The 21,695-nt window shown below is 46.3% G+C and overlaps 2 protein-coding genes across 3 annotated transcripts in view; both read right to left on the bottom strand.

The window, feature by feature from the left end:
* Nucleotides 1–17,689, bottom strand: part of FOXD1 (forkhead box D1) — a 138,570-nt gene extending 120,881 nt beyond the window's left edge. The window contains exon 1 of one of the 2 annotated variants that reach the window (XR_014838044.1): nucleotides 16,121–17,689. Coding sequence is in view for 1 of the 2 variants with exons in the window: in XM_085013801.1 (XP_084869927.1) it covers nucleotides 16,154–17,554 (1,401 nt within the window). In the remaining variant the exon portion in view is untranslated. Of the gene's footprint in view, nucleotides 1–8,668 lie in introns of those variants that run through there. The other variant, XM_085013801.1, reaches the window with a different exon arrangement.
* A 1,253-nt stretch (nucleotides 17,690–18,942) lies between these two features.
* The window catches only part of LOC110259400 (uncharacterized), a 49,742-nt gene continuing 46,989 nt past the window's right edge, over nucleotides 18,943–21,695 (bottom strand). The window contains exon 3 of the mRNA XM_085013803.1: nucleotides 18,943–20,867. Coding sequence (XP_084869929.1) covers nucleotides 20,499–20,867 — 369 coding nt within the window. The 3' untranslated portion in view covers nucleotides 18,943–20,498. The remainder of the gene's footprint in view (nucleotides 20,868–21,695) is intronic.

Here is a 21,695-nt window from a genome sequence, read left to right on the forward strand (position 1 = left end):
ACAAGTACCATGGTTAAAATACTGGCCTCAGGACTCAAAACTTGTCTGAAATCCAGTCACTCATGATTTGGTCTGCTTACAGTAGGAATTTAGATTATTTTCATGTCATGGTCCACTTACAGATGGGCAAGCCAGATCTCATGGGAGGGGTCTGCATGAAGCCTGTGCCTTAATTGTGCCAACTGTTGAGTATGAGGGCTGAACACACTCATACCCAACATAATGGAGATTTCTAACAACTTAACCAGTGGTGGTCCCGGTTGAGTCACCCTTACACTTTGGTAGAGGGAGCAAGAGAGCCACAACTATGTCTAGAGTTTCTAAACATTTCATTTGCCATAGTTCAAATTACACAACAGATAAGGTAAGGTGTACTGCTTTGCCTACAAAGAGATTAGTAAGGGCTACACTTTATACACTCAAAACCCTGTTTAACATACTATTTTCAAACGAAGACACACATTTCCAAGAATCAAATTTACAGCCAGACTGTAGAAATGAGGCAGAATTTCTAAATCTTCATCAGAAATTATGCATGCAAATGAATGTTTCCTTCAAAGCAATTGCTCTAGGAGGCCATACCGATACCAAGGATGGTCTCACTCCCAAGGACATTTTGAGAACTCTTTTTGTGACCAGTTTACACAAGATGATAAATTTTCAGGGACACTTTGTCTTTGCCAAAAAACTGTTTTACCCAACTTAGTCATCTGTTTTATTCATGACATTTGACTCTGAGTGATATTTGGCTATTTGCAAAAGTAAAATCCACCTTCAGGAAATTCCCATCGTGGCTCAGCGGTAATGAAGCCCACTAGTATCCATGAGGACTCGGGTTCAATACTTGGCCTCGCTTAGTCGGTTAAGGATCCATCGTTGTCATGAGCTGTAGTGTAGGTCTCAGATGCTGCTTGGACCCCATATTGCTGGGGCTGTGGCATAGGCCAGCAGCTGTATCCCCCATTCGACCCCTAGCCTGGGAACTTCCATATGCTGCAGTTGTGGCCCTAAAACAACCAAAAAAAAAAAATACACCTTCAAAGAATGAAGTTTTTCAAATAAATGGGCAAAATGGTTTATGTCTTATGCTCCAAGGTGTTTTCAGCATAGGGTCTATCAATAGAAAATACCATTTGAGGGAGTTTCCATGTAGTGCAGTGGAAATGAATCCAACTGGTGACCATGTGGCTGCAGATTTGATCCCTGGCCTTGCTCAGTGGGTTAAGGATCTGGCATTGCCATGAGCTGTGGTGTTGATCGCAGAGCGGCTCAGATCCTGCATTGCTGTGGCTGTGGTGTAGCCTGGCAGCTGTAGCTCCTATTTAACCCCTAGCCTGGGAATTTCCATATGCCGTAGCTGCAGCCTTAAAAAGAAAAAAAGAGAGAGAGAGAGAGAGAGAGAGAAAGAAAGAAGGAAGGAAAATACTATTTGAAATAAGTCTTTTAAATATTGCTTATAAATACCTGTTGCCAGGATAGGGCTATATTCATTGTTGATATCAATTATGAGAAATCAACCAGTGAAAGTTCTTGTCATCAGCAGAGAGGTCTATTAATGAGACACTGACTAAAGGATCTTTTACTTGTTTTTTAGCTTTTTTGGTAAAAAATTATGGAGTCACAACAAGTTGCAAATATAGTACACAGATTTCTCACTCAGCTTCCTGCAATGGTGACATGTCATAGAACTGCAGTGCAATATGAAAACAAAGAAGCTGACATTGTCTAACACCTTTAAGTAGCTTTTAGATTATAAGAGGACTTAGTCTCCACCATTTTTTACATGAGTTCATGTGTGTGTCTGTTTGTGTGTGTGTAGTTCTATGCAGTTTTATTCCATGTGTAGATTCATGTAACTATCACAACAGTCCAACTCTTTCATCACTACAAAGGAACTCCCTCCTGCTTCCCTTTCATATATGAACTCCTTTTGCCTTTTCCCTGTCCCATGGCAACCACCCATCTGTTTCCCTCTCTAGCTTTGTCATTTCAAGAATCTTACGTAAATGGAATCATCTAGCATGTAACCTTTTTGAGATTTACTTTTTTCACTAAGCATAATGCCTTTGAGATCCAAATTTTTGCATCACCAATATTTTATTCCTTTTTATTATTGAGTAGTACTCCGTTGTTTGAATATCCCAGAGTTTCACTCATCAGAGGATGTGTGGGTTGTCTTTTTTTTTTTTTTTTTTTTTTTTTTTTTGCTATTACAAATAAGGCTGCTGTGGACTTTATGTACAGATTTTTCTGTGAAAATAAATTTTCATTTTTCTGGGATAAACATCCTAGAGTATAGTTGCTGGGCTATATAATAGGTGCATATTTAGTTTTGTAAGTAACTTACAAATTATTTTCCAGAGTGACTATACCACTTTACACTCACATCAGTAATGTATGAAAGATCCAGCTTCTCTGCATCTTCACCAGCAACTGATATTATTGCTTTTTTAAAAATTTTTGCTATTGTAATAGGTATGTAGTTCTTTTGCTTATTTTTAGAAATTATGATTCAATTTATATGACTGGTACTATGATAATTTAGTAGAGATGATTTTTGTCTTCATAATGTCTTCCTGAGTATGAACCTCATATGGCTTATTTTATATTTATGTTGATTTTTAGATTTAAGCTTGTAAAAACATGTATTCTCTACTTTAGTTTTACCAGTATCCAGTAATATACAATCAACACCTCATTTCAGTCTCTTCTGCCTAGTCTCATAATTTATTCCATGACACATAAATGCCAATGCCTAAAAATACTGTCCTTTCTGGAGAGGGAAAAAAAAAAACAAACTGTACTGGCTGCATGCTCTTGTTTTTTTGGAGGGAAGGACCCCTGATGATGAGCTGCACTTGTTGTCTCTGGTTGATCACCCACAGCATGAATTCATGAGAGAGCAGGCTTTGTGGCAGGGTTGCTGGGGAGGGTGGGGAACAGCAGGACAAGCCTAATTCTGCAGATTTGCTGTGTTTCTTTCATATCTAGGAAACAGCTTTCTCTGCTCAAAGTCAAATGGGCTGTATGATGACCCATAGATGAGACAAAGTATAGACAGTTGCAAAATGAACGCTATACTTTCAAACAAAATTCAGAGTGCACTTGACAGGCGGTTGCACTGAGTACTTGCACGTCTGAGATAAAACAAACTGGATGCAATTTACTTTCCCCCTCAAGTTCATGCCATTCTTTGTGAAGAGGCCCAGAGTACTTCCCACTGCTGAAATGGCAAGTAGGAAATAGATTCCAGTGACAGAAGCATCTTGTGGCTTCTGTTTTCCTTGCATTTACCCACAATTGCATCTTGAAAATGATGTAACTAACAGTTATTGCAAGTAAATATTTTATCATATTTGTTTACTTACATACTTATAATCATAAAATTACCCCTGCTGGTTGACGTATTTTGAAGGGGGCAGTGGAGTTGGGGGTTGTTTGTTTTTAATTTAATGTTGTTTGTTTTTAATTTCAGAGTAGGTTAAAGCTTTCCAGTGTCAATCTGCCCTTCTTGATCTATATAAATTGACTTATTATTTATATTGTCTTATAAATAGGAGTTTGAACAGATGAATCTTAAGAACATATTGATGAGTAAAGAAGGCAAGCAAAAGACTATATACATACTATAATTATCTGAATTCCATTTACCTGAAGTTCAACAACATTTAAAACTAATCTATAGTGACAGAAATGAGAATAGTGGTTGGGGGGTGGTATTAACTGGACAGGAGCATGGGAGAATTTTCTGGGGTGTTTAAAATGTTCCATAACTTGATCTAAATAGTGGTTACACAGATAGATAGATAGATAGATAGATAGACAGACAGACAGGCAGACAGACAGACAGACAGACATTGATATACATAAAGTTTACCAAGTTCTATTAGGAGTTGAGCACATTACTCTAGTTGCTGTTATTTAATTAAAATTAAAATTATTAACTGAAATGAAAAAATAAGAGGTCTGATGATTAAAAATCACAGACATAATCTATTTTGGTTTCTCACTTCAAAGTTTTCAGGAACACTAACTTTTGCAAATTATATGCAAATGAACCACTTTGCTTGTCTCTTTCCTCTTCTCTGCCCCTCCCAGCTTCTTAACTAGTTAGATTTATGTTGCAATCTTATGCATATTTTAACTGTTAAAATATTGTGAAGCAGGGTGTGGAATCGATAAAACTCTATTAAGATCAATTTAGGGCTTTAGAAATTCCATGATTCCTTTCACTCACATGACATCTTTCATTCCTTTTTTTGAAGTTTGGATCCAAGGAATTTTTGCATGCTGTGGGTTGACATTTAGTTAATAGCATCTTTTGCTGAGGTTCCATTTTCTAAATTAACAAGATCAAGAACAATGACCTGATGATATTTCTTTGTACATCTGGCTCTTTTCCAAAACGAAGGATTAGAGCAATGGGAAGGAGGAGGAGGGGAGAAAGGAAGGAAGGAAAAAAGAAAAGGAAGGAAAGAAAAAAGAAAGAAAAGGAGAGCAAGAAAGAGGAGGAAATCAAACCCTCTTGATCCCTTTATTCTAAGACACAGTGTGTGTCAGATTTTTGTAAAAATATCAGATAACACCCTCTCACCAGGAAAATGAACAAATAACCACACACATACACAAAACCTGTAGTTGAAATGTGTCTGCTACTTCTTATTTCTATCACGTTTCCCTAATACCTTGTGTCTTGCTACCTTCCCACTAAGCCACGAAAAAAGATAAAATCTACATAGAAACCCCAGGGATAGAATCTAAAGCTTGCTTGAGGAATTGAACCAAGTCAAATTCAGCTTCCTAAGGCATGTCTGGGGATAGGCTAAGAAGGAAGCAAGAAGGCCGAAATGTATAGTAAGAATCTGTCTAGGCAACAGTACGTGCTCAATACACATTTCTTAGAAAGGGCTGGTGACAAAAAGTACAAATTATTAATGCAAATGAAGAACTCCTACAGCAAACTGTGCGACTCAAATGGTACAGTCGATCAGGAGGGCACCTGAGATTCCCATTCCCAGATTCCTGACTTGGAAATTTCATGTTCAGAAAAGGTGCAGAGGGGGTAAACCCAAGCTATACATAGACAATGCGATAAGTACCAAGGGAAACAGATGGAGAGGAAAACCTGGAGCCTGCCGAATGCTCAAGGGTGCATTCCGAGACAGGGAGAAGGAACTAGGAGCCTTTTCCACTGGGCTGCCTCAACTTCCCGTTCTAACGCAGTTATCAGGGCCTTGAGCCTGGGGGTTAGAGTGGAGGGGCTTGGGACGCGCGGGAAAGCCGGGCCGGCAACAGGTGGGGAGGTGGCGGACTTTTGTCTCCAGGAAGGAAATCGCCTGCGCTGACAGGGCGGAAAGCAGTGGCGCGCTGGACTTGTGTCTGCGGGGTCTCGGCAGCGTTCTCGAAATCGCCCCGGGCTCCTCTAATTAGAGAAGGGATGCAGGGTGGCATTAGTTCCCAAACGTTTTAATCGAGCCTCTTTTCAATGGCCGGGGATAAATGTAGCCACTGTTACTCTGTGCTGAATGGGTCGCAAAGACCCGCGCCCGGCCCCCAGCGTGGCCATTCAGGGCTCTTTTCACAACGTCTAAGCATTTCAGTCCCTGGGCCTAGCGACACTCCGGAGCGCTCCTAATTAGTCTAATTAGAAAGGTGGATTGATAGGTGGAAAGAAGACAGAGTTGCGTTTGGAAGATGCTCAATGCTGCCAATCTCGGTTGGGTTGCCGCTTATTCTCTCCAGAAAGAAAGGGCCGAAAAGAAGTAGGCTAGAGCCGGAGCCGGCCCGCCCGCCCCGCGGAGGCGGCTCTGGACAGATTCTCGGGCCGGGCGGTCGCTGACCCCTCGCTTCCCTCGCACAGCCGAGGCCGACAGCAATCACCTCCGGCTTCTCCAGGGAGCTTCTCAGGGCCTCGAACGAGCGGCCTTCTCCGAGCGAGGCTGAAAGAAAGGGCCGCAGACGAGCAGCACAGGGCCTCCCGTCCCGGCTCCGCGCCTCTCCGCCCCGCCGCGCCCCACGGCCGGCCCTTCCTCACCCGGAACACCGTGCAGAAGCGCGGCCTGGGCAGCGCAGCTGGCCTGCCCGGTACAGCGGAGGGGGTCGCAACTGGAAGGTCGGTGCGGGGCCTCAGTGTCCCGCCACACCACGTGGCTGCTCACCGCGCACTCCCGCCCCCGGCCCTGCACGCCGTCGGCGCTGCGCCTAGTCCTAGTAAGGCCGAAACCCCACGTAGGAAATAATTTTGGTTTGGGGACGGGGCTTAATTGCGCGCGGCTGTTGGACGTGTGCGTGCGAGCTTCCTTCGCGCTTCTCCCCACGCAGGCCCGTCACCCGCGGCGCCGCCGCCGCTTAGGGCCCCGGGCGCGCCCCGCGGCCGCGCGCTCCGGGTCGCCGGGCGCGGATCTGCCGGGCCGGCGCATTCCAGCGCTTGCCGCGGCCTGCGGGAGGCGGGGAAGGGAGCAGCGCGGGTGGCTTCAAGAACACTGAACCTTTAATTGGGCCATAAATCAGACAAGGGAGTGCGGTAGAGTTTGTGCAGGTGTAAAAACAGAGGGGAAAGCCCGGGCTGAGCAGCCAAAGCGCCCGGGCAGGTCAGAACCTCCAGCAAACTAACATCTTGATAAGTCCGCTGACAACAAAATAAACAGTGGAGAGGGCCGGGGGAGGCGGGGAGTGCGGTTGCCCGCGGCCCGCGCGCAGCAGCACAGCGACCGTCTGCTGGGCGAAGGCAGGCCTCTCCAGATTTTTTGTTTTGGGCTTGGGGGGGGGAGGGGTGTTGTTAGGAAGGAAAAGCAAAATTATCTCCCTTTTCGCCCTCTTGATTTCAGCATCCCGTCCTGATAGACAGAGGGCCCCAGGGCTGTCAGACCCTGAAGGGTTAGGAAGTGAGCGCTGCCTCGCCTACCCGTGCTAAGTACGAGCTGTCGCTGATCAAGGGCCCCCCGGCCGAAGGGCAACGGACGCGCGGTCCTCCGCGAGCGGCGACGGGTCCCTGCACCCCCCTCCCAGACGCGGCGCCACCGAGAGACAAACTACCAGCTCCCCCTTCATTTCATGGGGCTGATGTTGGGAAAACACGGCTGCGCCCCTGGCCGAAGGAGGTAACAAACCAAGTAGAAAGGGCGATCAAAAATTAATTCGGTGCACTGCTCAGGCGCAAAACCCTGTCAAAACCCTATGGAGACGTTGGCACAAGCGGCAAACGGATTCACAGACAAAGGAAAACAATACAAGTCTCCTTAGATCATTTTTCTGGACATTGTTTAAGGTCTGAAAGGGACCAAATCGTTTCAAAATGTTGCCAGTAAAAATTATCCTATGTGGAATGCAACTAATCCTTTTAGGTTCCTGTCAACTGTTTCCACAAAAGGAATCCGATTTTTCAAATCAAAGATCCAAAAGTCTTTGGGGAGAGATTTATTACATGCCAAAGCTTTAGTTACAGAATAGAGTTACAATAACAACTCGCACCCACCAACTCCCTAAAATAAGGGATCCCATCCCACATAATTCTAATGACGGTGGGGGCTGGTTTGCTGGAGTCCAGCTAAGTATGCAGATGGGGGGAGGAGGGGGAGGGAAAGAGGAGGAAGGCAAAGAAATATTAAATTCCTTAAATAGAAAAACAGAACACAGAGCCTCAGCATTTTATTTTTTTCCTCTGTACCCCTGGTTCCTTATGAAGAAAACAAGACCCAAACTTGGTGACCTGCCCTCTGTTCCTTGGCGATGACAACTTAAAAGGTGAGGTTAATGCTTGAACTGAATACCGAGAAACTCTTCCAAATCCTGGACTCTCTAAGTTTGCATATTAGTATGCCTACAATTTCTGCAAGTGGAAAATATTTAAAATTTCTAAAACAAGAAAAATGTCTTTTTCTTTATTTAAAATTTTTACAATTTATTTTACTTTTTTTCTTTGATTTATAATAAAATGTTTAAGAATGGGGGGGGGGATGTCCTGGGACTGTTCACTGTGCCTCTGTATTGGACTCTTTCACAAACCCACATGGAACATAATCTCTGTTCTTGTAGGTCACAGTCTCAGTTCACAGTAGTATGAGTATTTTGTAATGAGCCTGATCACAAATCATCCTCCTCCCCCTTTTCAGTTGTTCACAGAGAAAAACTAGTGACTAGGGATAAGACCAATAGGTGAACTATTAGTTTGTTTGTTTGTTTGTTTTTAAGCCTTAAAAATTTGAGCAGAAACTCAAATTCTTAGCTCCCTGCATGGAAGAGTTTTGCACTGAGTTACCCCCATACCACGTAGGCACCTAGGTGTTTTAGGCATGTTGTGAATAAACTGCCACACTAGAAAGATATTTTCAAGAAGCAACTGCTGTTTAGTTTGCAGACAATTCAGATTTTTTTTTAATGAAGAAATGAAAATACTATCCTCCTAGCCTTCCTCCCACCCCATTGTTTCCTGCTGAAATGGCTTGTTCCTCTTGTTGTGTGAGTGTATGTTTCTGCTGTTAGAGGCAGCTTAGTGTTGGGAATTCTTTCATTTGTTCCTTATATTTAAATCAGGAATAAAGGGATTTGCAATGTAGCAGGTGCTCAATAAATACTGCGGACTAATCCCACTTTGCAAAGCTTAGAGGTTAAAGAGATGATCGGTAGATAAGTAACTAGAGAAAAGAAAGAGAGCAAGAGACTAGAAGAGTGGATTTAAAAGACCATTGGTTTGTTTATTTTAGAAGGGAGGAGAAAATTATCAGTCCAAATACACATCTGACTAAAGAAAAACACAAAGCCACTTCTTTTCCTATTATTTCTAGAAAGAGTTAAAGAACAAGTTATTTCATAGACAGGGTCAGAATTTTGAAGAAAGATGAGTTTTCACATGTGGCCACATTTTTCTCTTAACTAAGCACCTGGGTATATTCCAAAGTTGAGAAGTTTTTCTTTTTACTTTCTAGAAGAATAGGATGTGAAAGAGAAGCCAGAAAGGAATCAGCATTTTATATGTGTGCAGGTTTTATGTCTTCCAAAACATTTTCACATAAATAGGCTTATTGACTCTTGAAACCCATCTCTGCATTCCGAAAAACTATAAAGGAGTGTGAAAATTGATCTAACGTTCATTTCTAACTGAGTCGTTTTTCCTTCTGTGGCACACTTTGGAGATGTTGGGCGGGGGTGATTTTCCCCCCTCTTCACAGTCAGTCATTTTTATAGGACATAATCTTGTCACAGTCATTTTCAAATATATAAAACTTTCGAATAAAAACAGAAATAGGAAAACAAGTTACTTTTCATTGATAACAATCCTTCATTATTGACTTATCAGAAAATGTCTGAAAATATCTGCCTCATATTAGAAGAAATTCCTAAGCAGTTGTTCCAAGACACATCTGCTTTCTGCCATAAAATATTGCCCCCCCCTTCTTTGCCAGTTCAGTTATTGATCAGAGTTTCAGGAGAGAATCTGTAGTCTGTTTCTGTCTCCCTCTGGGACAGACAGACCCGGGCAAGGCCCATGGCCTCAGATTCATCCTCTACCACTCAGACCTGCCTGATCCTGTCCTGGTGCTCAGGGGACTTACTGGACCTGTGGGTGCATTACACAGACTTACATTCTGCTTAATGGACTAGATAGAGTCTCCTTAATGGTAGCATCCTACGCACAGGGAAATAGCCTATCTTGAAAAAGAGAGTCACCCTCACTTTGAGATTAGAAAAATATCCTTTCAGACCTTCTAATTTCAAATTCGGAATTAGAAGTTTCTAAGTTCTCTAAATAAAGCTTCTAATTTTAACAGACTGCTTTTCTTCCTGAAGTGGAATTTTGTTGTCTTTTACAGTCGAGAATGTAAAAGAAAAAATGTTTTTTAAAAAACACTTTCTCTAGAAAATCAACACGATCTTGCATCAAGCACTGTCTCTAGGGAAAAAAAATCACTGCTTACTCATTCCTTTGCAGTCTACAGCTCACAGCTGGTCAGGTGCAGTCCCTGCCTGGATGTCCTCATAAGGGACATCCAGCACCTGCCTGAGGAGGCTGGGCTTCAGTGAGGCTTCTGATGGCGACAGGCAGGGATGGCTGTTCACATCAAGGGAAAGATGTGATTCCAGCAGGTGGTCTGGTCTGGAATTCCCTCCCCACCCATGAAGCATTTTAGGAAGACCTCTGGCCATTCCAAGTGGGAATGCTTCTCAGGAGGCTCCAATGCAGAGGCTCCTGTGCAGGAGCTGAAACAACCCACGTAAGCCACATCAGATGCAGCTGTTTAAAGATGGTGATATATTTGAGGGGTGCACATTCTCATAAAAAAATGATTTGCTTGCTCATTAAATGTTAAATTAGTTGATCTGACTCTTACATATTCTTCCCTTTTCTACATGAGAAGGATGTGGCCTTACGTCTGGTTATAAAGACCTTAGCTGTTTAGCAAAAAGTTCTGCCAGTTTGGCAGATCTGGACAATTAAAAATCAGTGAGAGAAGCAGAGGAAATGGACTAATAATACACAAGTGAAAAGGTAAGCTCTGTGTGTGTGTGTGTGTGTGTGTGTGTGTGTGTGTGTGTGTGTGGTTTTAAAGAAAATTGCTGGTACAAAAAAAAAAAAAAAAAAAAAGGAAAAGTGATGCTAGGTAGAGGAAGCTGATGTCCAAATGCATCAAAACAGGGGCTAGATGTCTCTGGGAAGTCCCAGGTGGAAATGGCAGGGAGGAAAATCTAACAAAAACACAAAAATGTGTATAAGAAATAAATGACTCTTCTACACAGTGACCTCTGAGGCAGTTGCCCTACCACAGTGGGCATTTAATCAATCACAATGATGGCACCACAGTGGTGATGTGATGTAATGGAAATAAAATGGGATTGAAAGGCTGACATCTCAGTAGCCAGGACCTTGGGCAAGTCACTTCATATCTTTTGAGCCTTGATATCTTTATTTCTAATGTTGGGTCGATGGCAATTAGTGTCCTCAGTGTTTCACAGTGTGCTGGAGAGAAATATTAGTGAAAGTCCTTTGAAAAGCTAACGTATGCCGAGGGTAGTAACTGGAAGAGACAAGAAAGGGGTTGTGGAGGTGCTGGTAACATCTGCTTCTTGGGCTGCAGTGGTTACACAGGTGTGCTCATTTTGTGAAAAGTGGTTGAGATTTCTGTATGTATACTACCCTAAGATGTTCACTTCTAAAAGTTAGAGTAGCTTGAAACAGTTTTTAACGTTAGGATGATAATGCTAAGGACAAGGAAAATTATAAATATGGGTCAGAAGCGTACAATCTTTAATAACCCCATTTCTCTTTCTTAGCCACCTTTTCACACCTGGAGACTGGGAACTCAGAATGGGGCCTCGATGATAAGAATCACTTGTTTTCTATGTGTGTTATTTGCTTGTTACTGAAGCCTATTTTCCTGGTAAAGCAGCAGGAGGGTGAACCAGGAAGTTTCTGGCATGCCAGAGGCGTCAACAATAAAAAGAAAGGAGCCCAAGCTGTTCACTTCAAGAGAAAGATGTGATTAGAGAGATGTGACATGCAAAGAAATTATCTGAAAAGTGAATTCAGTTGGGAAAGTGTAAGCCCCAAAGAGCCCTGAGCAGCTGGTCACGATCAGATTCTCCATCTTTCTGTCAAATGTAATTGTATCCGAGTTGGCAGGGTATTTATTGCTAAAGTCGAAGGGCCAGATTTTACACTAAACATATTTACACATTTACATTCGTGGCCCTATAAACACTCCACGTCTCACTGGCCATGACATCAAACACATTTACCAACAAAAAGCATATGCCTAATTACAAAATCATAGGGGAAAAGGGAGGCAAGTGGCAGCTGATGGGCAATGAGCGTGCATGCCTGTGTGTATATATGTGGGTCCCAGCTGCAACACCAGGAAACCAGTAGAGACAAGAATGGATACTGACAATGCCCAGCCCACTTCACTTGTCCTCTGCTCCACAGGCCTGTCCTTGTCTGGTTCAGTTCTAAAAGGGGAAAGGGACCCCTGGCATTCCAGTTAGTCCCAGGGTTACCCCTCCCCTACTTTGAGGAACCCAGAGACCTGGGTGCTTCCTGGGAAGATTTCTGATTTGGATTGAGTTTGACGCTGATATGGCCTTTAAGTTGCCCTCACATGACTTTTCTCAGTCAGCAATAAAAACAGGTGTGAGCAAAATGTGTAGCCAGCAGAGAATTTCCAGACTAAAACTAGAGTTCTTAATTCCCGGCCTTGGGTAGTAACATCAGATTCCTACCCATCAATAGCAGTTGTAATAACACTGTTAGCTGCTCCAAGCTTGGTCCTCAGTCAAGCAAGGAAATCAGAGCCACCAGGGCCAGAAAGAGAAAAACAAAACAGGCACAACCACTGGCCTCAGACAGCCTTTAATAAATGACACAGGCTGGTATTCCATCAAAATAATCACCTTCCATCAGAATAACCACCTCCCCCAGCTCTCTCAGAGGATGGGCTAAGGGAAGAAATGGTGGGTTAAAAAACAAAACAAAACAAAACAAAACAAAACTGTGAAGGGCAGAAATCTTTCCCCCAAAAGGATGCTTACTACATTCACTGTAAGCAGTATGATACCAAATACACTCCAAATTCCAATTCCATCAGCAGAAAGTTTGGGCAGGAATGGGCCACTGAGTAGGGAACAGGAAAGTAGAGAAGTGCAAACGAGATGCCTTGGTGAGTAAAAAATGGGGAAAGTTCTCACAAATTTTTTCCCTTTCCCTCCTCAGTTTCTTTTTCCCATTTTTAAGAGGAAGGGAAGTGCCTCTTAAATAAATTCACAGGGTGGGGATGGAGAGGAAACACATTGTTGTGCAGAAGCCCTAGCTTCTTATTTTAAAGAAATAAAATAATTACGCAATAAAGAAAAAAGAAATCAACCAAGAAATGATCTAAGGTCGTGACACCATGTGTGGTACAAGGAGCAATTCAATCCATAAGGGCTTCATTACCCCCGCAATAGATAACATTTGGCTAAATCTAGCTGCAGATTAAATCTCTGCAGCACAACAGAGCCCTGAATGGAGAGGTTCCTTTTTGTGTGGTCCTTCTCCGGGAGCTGCCTGAACCATTAGCCCCAATATATCCCTCTCCCTATTAACTGCAATTCCCTCCCGACTGCGCTTCGGTCATTTGTCTCCAGGCTCTACGGGGGCGTTTGATGAGCGGAGAAACAAGGAGAAGGGGAGAAAAGCGTCGGGTTAATGAGTTGTAGCAAATCCACACTTTGTAGTTGGGAGGAGGAGAGCTGGTGGCCAATGTTTGTCCAACTGGTTTATTTTTCGAGACCCAGCCTATTGAGGAAGGCTTGTTCAAGCAGGCTTCGTCCTTACAAACACACAAACATCCTTCTGTTTGCCTTCAAAGAAAAGGGGACCAGAGTTGGATTTGCATGCGAATGAGGAGCCCCGGGAGGAGACGTCCTTGCCCATCAAAGGCCGCGGTAGCCTGGCGGCCCGGCGGCCTTTGTTCCAGCACCTGCTCGCCCCGCGGCCTGACGGGGCGCGCCCCGCGCTGCGGCCCACGGCCCACACTCTTCTGCCCGCGGTCCTCACCTAGCGGCTCACGGCCCTCCCCTCGCCCGCCCACAGCCTTCGCTTTCCCACATGCCGTCTGCCCATCGGCCAGGCCCGCGGAGCCAGCAAAACCGTCGGTGGAAGCCCAAACCCGGAGCGTGGAGCAGCTGAACTCGCAGGACGTAAAACTCGAGACCGAGGCAGGCGGGTCTGCTTTACATTTGCTCAGGGCTCAGGGCTCACGATGCTGTGGCGCAGCTAGCCGGACCCTCGCTCCGGAACCCAGATCGAGGCCAGTGCTGGATTGCCCAGGCCTTCTGGCCATTCCTTGAAAAGCACAGACGACCAGGGAGGTGGAGCCCGTCCCCGCACTTTGTTAAAGATGCGGGAATCTGAACAGAGAGAGGGATTAGCCGAGATTCCCAGCTTTCCGGACCAAGCATCATGCAAATAATAGTGGACACGGTTTTATACTTTCACTCTCTCTTCATAGTTACACTCAGATATAAATTTCAGATCTATGCAGTACAGAAGACTTCGAGGTCCGCCAGCAGTGGCTGTGCGGTTTGAGTTCCCGCTACTAACGCCTCTCCCCCGGATGCCTGGGCGGCAGTGGCATCAGCACGTTCTGGGTTCCAGTTTGCCTTCTCTTAGTTGGGCGAGGGTAAAAGCAACTTTGCATGTGAGGTTTTGGTCTAACGAATTTCAACTTGTAACTATATATTTAGTGGTAAATTGGAGGGGTGATTGTGTTTATTTTAAACTCATTTAATCTCTCTCAAATATGTCCTAGGAAAAAACCCAGAACTTAATTCTGAAGCTATGAGGGTCAGTTTTTTTCCTCCCTAAAAAGAGGGAAGGACAGAGCAACAAGAGTGAATGTCACATCAAAAATACTGGTCTATAAAGCAGTCTTTGTTAATTTGCTAGGTTAAATCTCCAGCTTTTCAGATATATACCGGTCTAGATATTTGGGGGGAAATTAACAGATTTAACCTCTGCAACTCACTGATCTTAGGCATTTAATTACATATTACACAAACCTTGGTTTTATCTGGAGCCCACAATAATATCATAGTAATCAAAACTAGGCTCACATTTTTTTTAGAGAACTATAAATTGTCTGCAATAAGTAGTTAATGAAAATAAAATTTAAAAAAGACATTCTAAATCATCCAAATCGTATAAATATAAGTAGTTCGATAAACACTTGATGTTTTCTTTTTTAAAATAATATACTATTATAAAATTGAATGTTTTCCTTGTGTACCCTAAATTGTTCACTTAAACTAAGTTTTGATGTTAAGTTTGCCTTTTAAGATAAAAACTTATTTATGCAACTACTGGAATCCTTTCTGCCAAGAAAATAGCTTTATATACTAGCGTTTTCAATTTATTTTACATATGTAAATATTTTCTTATTCAGACTTTAAAGCCATTTAACTGATGATCATCTCTATTAAATTCTTTCTAATAAATTTTAATCTAAAAATTACCTACTTGCTCATGTTACTTCCATCACAATATGTTATGGTGCAGAGTTTTTACAAATATATACAATATTATGCTCAAAAGTGAGTGGAAATTAAATGAAGTGGGAAGATCCAAAATGTAATTACTATAAAGATATCTTAGAGTAATGGCAGCTTTCATTTTAAATAGACTCCATGAGCTTCAAAATGGAATAGAGTAAGTTTTGAAAAGGTATACCAAAGTAACCATTATTTCTAGTTATTTAAAAATAATTTCTGATCTCCTGCAATGGTTTTGACTTATAAAGAATGAATGAAAAATCACAGCACGATACTTTTGTTAAATTCTCTTTGAAAATATTATTTTTCTGTTCTATAATGGGTTCCTACTTATCTCACAAGGAAACTTTTTTTAACAGAAAAGAAAATAAACTAAGAAGGGGACGACTGAAGCCAATTCTTTTGGTGGATTTTCTTTGAAAATTAAGCATTTATTTCTGAAAAAAAGTGTAAAAATCTTACATTAGAATGGTACAATAATAATTGCCAGTAAAATTTACAATACTCCTTGTAAAGAATACGCAGTAAGTACAAAATAAAAATTCCGCATGTCTATTATGATACAAAACACAGGTTAAAGTAAGAAATGATCATTTTGACTTTTTTCCTTGTGTAAACATGTTCGTTAATCATTTTTTCCTTTTCATGAAAAAGTACACCAGTCAAGTGTCCTCAAATAAAAAACTATTGCCTCTCTGGCATTCTTCGGGACCCTTACTATTTTTGTATTATTCTTCTTTTGAACATTACTGATTTTTTCTTTTTAAACTCGGGGACCTGAAACTCTCTAGACCTCAAAAAGGCTTAGACTTTTTAAAAAATTTCCCAAAGTCAAGGAAGCCCCTTGTGCCTGGACAGGGCGGTCCCCACCATCACCCTCTTCCTCCCCACCCCAGGCTGCAGGGCTGCAGCAAAAGGCGAGTTTGCATAAATACAGGGACCCGCAGAGCCGAAGAGCGCGCCCGAGCAGTTGCCCTACAGAGTCTCATCTGAGAATCCAAAGCTGCGAAAATGTGGGCGCGAGGTAGGGAGGGTCCGCGCCGGGAGGAGGGAACAAAACACAAAACACCCAGATGAAAAAAGGAGCTGGGATTCCTACCTTCTCTTTCTCAAGCGCGCTAACATAGCGTTATTAACAATTTGAGATCCTAGCAGTAAAGTTCTCGACACTGGACAAGGCAGTCCCTTGGTGCAGAGTCCCCAGGGCGGCCGACGAGGAGACTGAGGAGGCGGCTGCCGCCGCGGCAGCCACGAGGGAGCGGGTGAGCGCAGCGGCCGGGCCCACTGCCGCTTGAGCCGCGCAGCCGCCGCCGGCTGACCCGGGCGCCGGCGCGGACGGCGTCGCAGGCGAGGGGGAGGGCGAGGCCTGCACGGCGACGGCGGCCTGCGCGGCGGCGGCGGCGGCGGCGGCTGGGCCCAGGCTGCCCCCGATGATGCTCTCTATGGAGAAGGGCGAACGCGTCAGCGCCGAGGCGCCCGGGCAGCCCGCCTTGGCCGCCGAGGCCTGCAGGGGGCCGGGCAGGGCGGCGCCGAGCGGGTGCGGCCGGTAGCCGAAGGCGGTCCGGGCCAGCTCGGCAGCCGCGCCGTGCGGTGGCGGAGGCGGTGGGGGTGAGTGCGGGTGGAAGGCGGCGGCGGCAGCCGCAGCCGCGGCGAAGAGGGCGGAGGGCGGCGGGTAGGGTGGCAGCTGCAGGCCGTAGCCGCAACCGTAGGGGCCGTAGCCGTACGCGTGCGGGGGCGGTGGGGGCGCCGGCGGGAAGAGCGCGGCGGCTGCCGCTGGGTCCCCCGCGCCCCCAGTGCTCCCCGCGCTGCGCAGCAGCAGCGACTCCGCGGCGGCAGCGTTGGGCGGGAGCAGCGGTTGCCGCTTGAAGCGCTTCCTCCGGCGCAGGAAGCTGCCGTTGTCGAACATGTCGGCGGACTCGGGGTCGAGCGTCCAGTAGTTGCCTTTGCCAGGGTTGCCGGGCTCGCGGGGGATCTTGACGAAGCAGTCATTGAGCGAGAGGTTGTGGCGGATGCTGTTCTGCCAGGCAGGGAACTTCTCCCGGTAGTAGGGGAAACGGCCGCTGATGAACTCGCAGATCTCGCTCAGCGTCAGCCGTTTCTTGGGGCTCTGCAGGATGGCCATGGTGATGAGCGCGATGTACGAGTACGGCGGCTTCACCAGGGGGTTCTTGGCGCCGCCGCCAGCGCTCACCCCGCCGCTGCCGCCCGCGCCCGCGCTGCCGCCGCCACCAGCCCCGGCCCCTGCCACAGGGGCCGGGCCCAGGGGCGCCGGGGAGCCACCTGTTCGCGGGGCCAGCAGGATGTCATCGTCGTCGTCCTCCTCCTCCAGGTCCTCTAGCTCGTCTTCCCCGGCGTACGAGCGGCGCCGCCGCCGCCGCCGCTGCGCGGGGACAGCCAGCCGAGGCCCGCCACCGCTGCCCTCGTCGTCGTCCTCCTCTTCCTCATCGTCTTCGTCCTCGCCCTCCCCCACCACGTCGATGTCTGTCTCCTCGGCGAGGCCTGAGGCATCGGACATCTCCGTGCTCAGGGTCATAGCTGTGGTTTGGCGGCGGCGAGGCGGCCCATAGGGGCGCCGGGCTCCCGGCTCCCGCCGCGTCCCAGCCCAGGTCCCGGGCGGCGGGCCTGGCCCGGGGGCGCCACGCTGGGGCGGGGGAGGTGGGGGCGCCGCCGCTGCTCAAGCTGCGCCGGGGTAGCCCGGCGGCGGCCGAGGCTGGCGCTGCGACTTTGTAACTCCTGCGCCGCCGCGGTAGACCCACGATCTCCGCGCTCCTTTGGCTCCCAGCGCACCCGGCCGGGGCGGGGGACTTGACCTTCCTCTCTCCCGGCGCCCCTCGCCGGGTCAGTGGAGGAGGGGGTGGCGGGGCCCCGGGCGAGCAAGTCAAGAGCGTCGGGAGCCCGGGAGCTTGCGGGACGGATGAGAGTCTAGGGACAGAGCTCGGCGAGGAGAGGGCTGAGTCCAGGAGAGGGCGGACCTTTCCTCGGCTTATAGCAGAAGGAGGCCTGTCACATGGTGTGCACGTCAGAGCGCTACCGAGGCCAGGGAAAGAAAGCCTAGAAAATCAGCCCAGCTCGGGAGAGAAAGTTCACCCGTAGGAGAGCAGCGACTGAGAAGAGGAGGGAGGAGACAGGACCCCACCATTCCTCGCCAAAGGGGCCGAGACCGGCTCGCAGTCCGCGGTGGTCTGACCGAGGGCCGCTACACGGATTAGTGTTCCCGTCTCCTCCTCTTCAGTTAGCCCTCAAGCCTAACTTCAGCAGAAGCACTCCTGCGACACGACGGTTTGACCACTCAGTGGCCCGTCCGAGCCGTCCAGAGGGGAGATAACCCCCCACCACCACCACCGTCTGAGGTGGTCCCTGGGCAACAGCCTTGAGGTCTGTTGGATTGTTCCATATCCCCCAGATTGGGCGAGCGGCTCCCCACCGAATGTGACCAGAAAGCCCCCCCCCCCCCGTTTCAGCACAAAAATAATTGTTTATTGACCTTTTAACCTATCCCCTTCGGTTCTTCTCCAAAAGACGTTTGTTTTCCACCATCTGTTAAGAAAAAATGCTCTTTAGCTGGTGTTTTAGTCACTTATCTGCAATTGAATGCCCTAGAAACTTGACAGCTAGACTAAGCCACTCTAATGAGAGGATCTGACAAATTTCATGGGAATGAAGAAAGTAATTATTGGATGCAGAGAAGAAATAGAAATTTTTAGTGAAAACCCAAATGTGCACCAAAAAATATATCTAGAAACCACGCACAAAAGTTCTTTCATAATAGGGTAAGAAATCCCATAGTTATCAGAAGATGATTCTAAACAACCATCCACAGTAATCTCAAAATACTTAAATTACTAAACATATACACTTATCTCTACTTAGCCAGGCTTACTAATAGAAACAACAATGATAAATAAAAACTTTCACACCAGCTTTTAAAAAATGTTTTTTAATCCATACTTTAGATATTTCCAAAAGGTACTGGTGAGAAGAAACGAAATAATTTTTAAAAATAAGATTCAAGTTCTGTTCAACTCAGTTTTCCTTTTCAGGTGACAAGGTAGTGGAAATAAATTCAAATACAATAGTATTTTAAGGACAACAATCTATCACCAACTCATTTTTATTTTGGCTAGTGGAAAAATAGCTTGTGGAATTCATACTCACATAGCCATAACTTTTGGGTTTTTTTCCTAAAACACTTTTATTTCAAAGTGGGGACCTTGCCTCAAAATTTTACCTTTCTTATTAAAATGACCCCTTGACAAAAACTGAGAATCAAAAATCAATGACTTTATGTAGAAACAATCATCGGCTGCCCCCTGTGTATATGATTTTATGGACCAAGCACTTTTCAGGTTGTGAACGTTTCATCACTCTCCTTATCAATTACAGAGCCTCAAAAATAAACTGATTCCCCATCCAAGAGCTTCTTTTTAAATCAAGTTTTTGTTGTTGAAGACAGCTATCAACCAGTTACAGTTACAAATGACCCATACCGTCCATCATAGATCTTTGAAAGATCATGAGAATGCCTCAAAGTCCTAAATAAATTATTTTTTCATTAACTCTCCTTTGATATATGGCTGAACAATTTAATTATTGTAATGGGCTCAGCATTAACCTGGCCAACATTAATCAGCACTATTAATCAGGCATTACATTGCTTTGTTGATGTAGCCAGGAGTCCTTACCAAGGAGTTCACTTTAACATTTGAAAGTTTAAGTTTTTTAAGTACTCAGTCGATATCTAAATAAACACCACGATTTTCACTGCACTGAGCGTTGGTGTGCGGCGAAGTATTTAAAGTTGAAACGGGGAGGAAGGGAGAGCAAGAATTTGTTCGCAGACCATTAGTTACTTTGGATGATCAGTTACAGCCGTCATTCTGTTCTGTTCCACTGCCATGAACTTGTCTGACCAAGAAGGGCGCGGAGATTGCCTTTGCGTTCCATTTGTAACTTTGCCCAAAGGCCTTCCCCAAAGGGTTAAGAGCCTTCCCTGGAAACCTTTGAAAAACGTGGCAAATTATCTTCTGGCCACTCAGGGAAACGCGTTAGGATTTACTGAAGGTCAGAACGGAAGATCAACACAGGAGAAGCGCAGCAGGGACAGAGAGCGTGAAGAGAGATTTGAGCGAGCTTTACCGTAAAGCCTCACATTCGGCATGCCACTTGCTTTGTTTGCTTTAGTTAAGTTACACGTAGGCCACTTTCAGCTCAGCGCTCGCGAAATTCTTGGAGCGCGGAAACGCAAGAATTTCATTTCCCGCGCGTTCTCTTTTCGCCTCCCTTGTCCCCTACCCGTGGGCTTCCCGCCCTAATGGCCTCCCAGCTCTCGGCCTCCCCTGAGAAGTCCACACACACACATACACACACACACACACACACACACACACACACACACGCCACCGCCACTGCCACCGCCACCACCACCTCCCCGCAAGCTGGGACAAGATCGAGAATTTTCCGTGACCCGGCCGGGGGGACTACACGGCGACCCGCCTCCGGCGCGCGGCGCTCGCGCGGACGCGGAAAGCTGCGGAGCTCCCGCAGGCAGGGTGGTGCCCGCGCGGGGGAGGCCGCCTCCTGGTGGCGGCGCGGCGCGGAGCTGGCGCAGGGCTGGCCCCGAGCCGAAGCTTGGGAAGCAGCGGGCGTTTTGCGAGTGTGGCCGGTGAGCTCGCGTTCTTCCCACTCCCTGGGCTTCCCGTGGCAAGGCTCCTTCTTTCTCGAGGCCCTACGTCGCCTTCTCTGGGGCCACTGGACGCGCACGGAGGCGTTTCCCTGTGCTGCAGGTTTCGGAGTCTTTCCCGCGGCGGTTTGGGCCCTCCGAGAGCCCTCCCTGGGTTATCCGAATCCTGGAGCAGATGAGACCGCGAGGACCCTCAGGAGGCACAGCCTCAGCCCTTTGCCCTCGGACCCAGCACCGCGAGCTCCGCATGGTCCAGGGGCTTCCTTCGGGGGGCAGAGACCTGGGGGCATAAACTCTCAGGGCGGGAACCTGGACTACTCCCTCTGGCCCCTAGTGCCTCCCAGGCATTTACTCGTGAACGAAAAGGTGAATGCGTTTCCAAACTTGGCGGACACTTGTGGCTGCGTCCTTCCTCCAAGAGTCATTCTAATCGCCTGTACTGAGATACTACTTTGTGCCTGGCACTCTGGCTTCTGGAGAGAGTAAGAATGAAACGCGAGTTCCTGATGTGACTCACGTCTCAAGGGGAAGCCAGGTAAATAGATAATTATTATGCCCAGTGTGAAATGCTTTGTGAGTCCCCAGCCAAAAAATGCGCGTTGCCTCGGGGTCTCTGCCTGTCTTGGGCTCCATTCTTTCATCCTGCGCTGATCTTCTCTATGTAGTAGATACCTTCCCTTCTTTCCTAAACTCTAGCGTCTGAAGGCCAAAAAGAGCTCTTTCGTTGTTTTTTGTTTTTCAGTGTGTGCATGTTAAAATATAAGTAACATAAAACTTGCCATTTTAAGTGTACAGTTCAGGGGCAGTAAGTAAGTACATCACCAAAATTATTCCATCATCCCAAACTGAAACTCAGTATAGGACACTTCCTCCTGGCAGAATCTTGGCAACCATTATTCTGCTTTGTCTCTATGAACTATTCTAGCTACCTCATATAAATGGGTTTTTCAATATTTACCCTTTGTGTCTGGCATATTTCACTTAGTTAATATAA

This window comes from Sus scrofa, chromosome 2 (assembly GCF_054392235.1).
Source record: "Sus scrofa isolate SSC_HxYL_T2T_F1_AM1 chromosome 2, Sscrofa_HxYL_maternal_Yorkshire_Landrace_v2.0, whole genome shotgun sequence".
In the NCBI taxonomy this organism is placed as follows: domain Eukaryota; kingdom Metazoa; phylum Chordata; class Mammalia; order Artiodactyla; family Suidae; genus Sus; species Sus scrofa.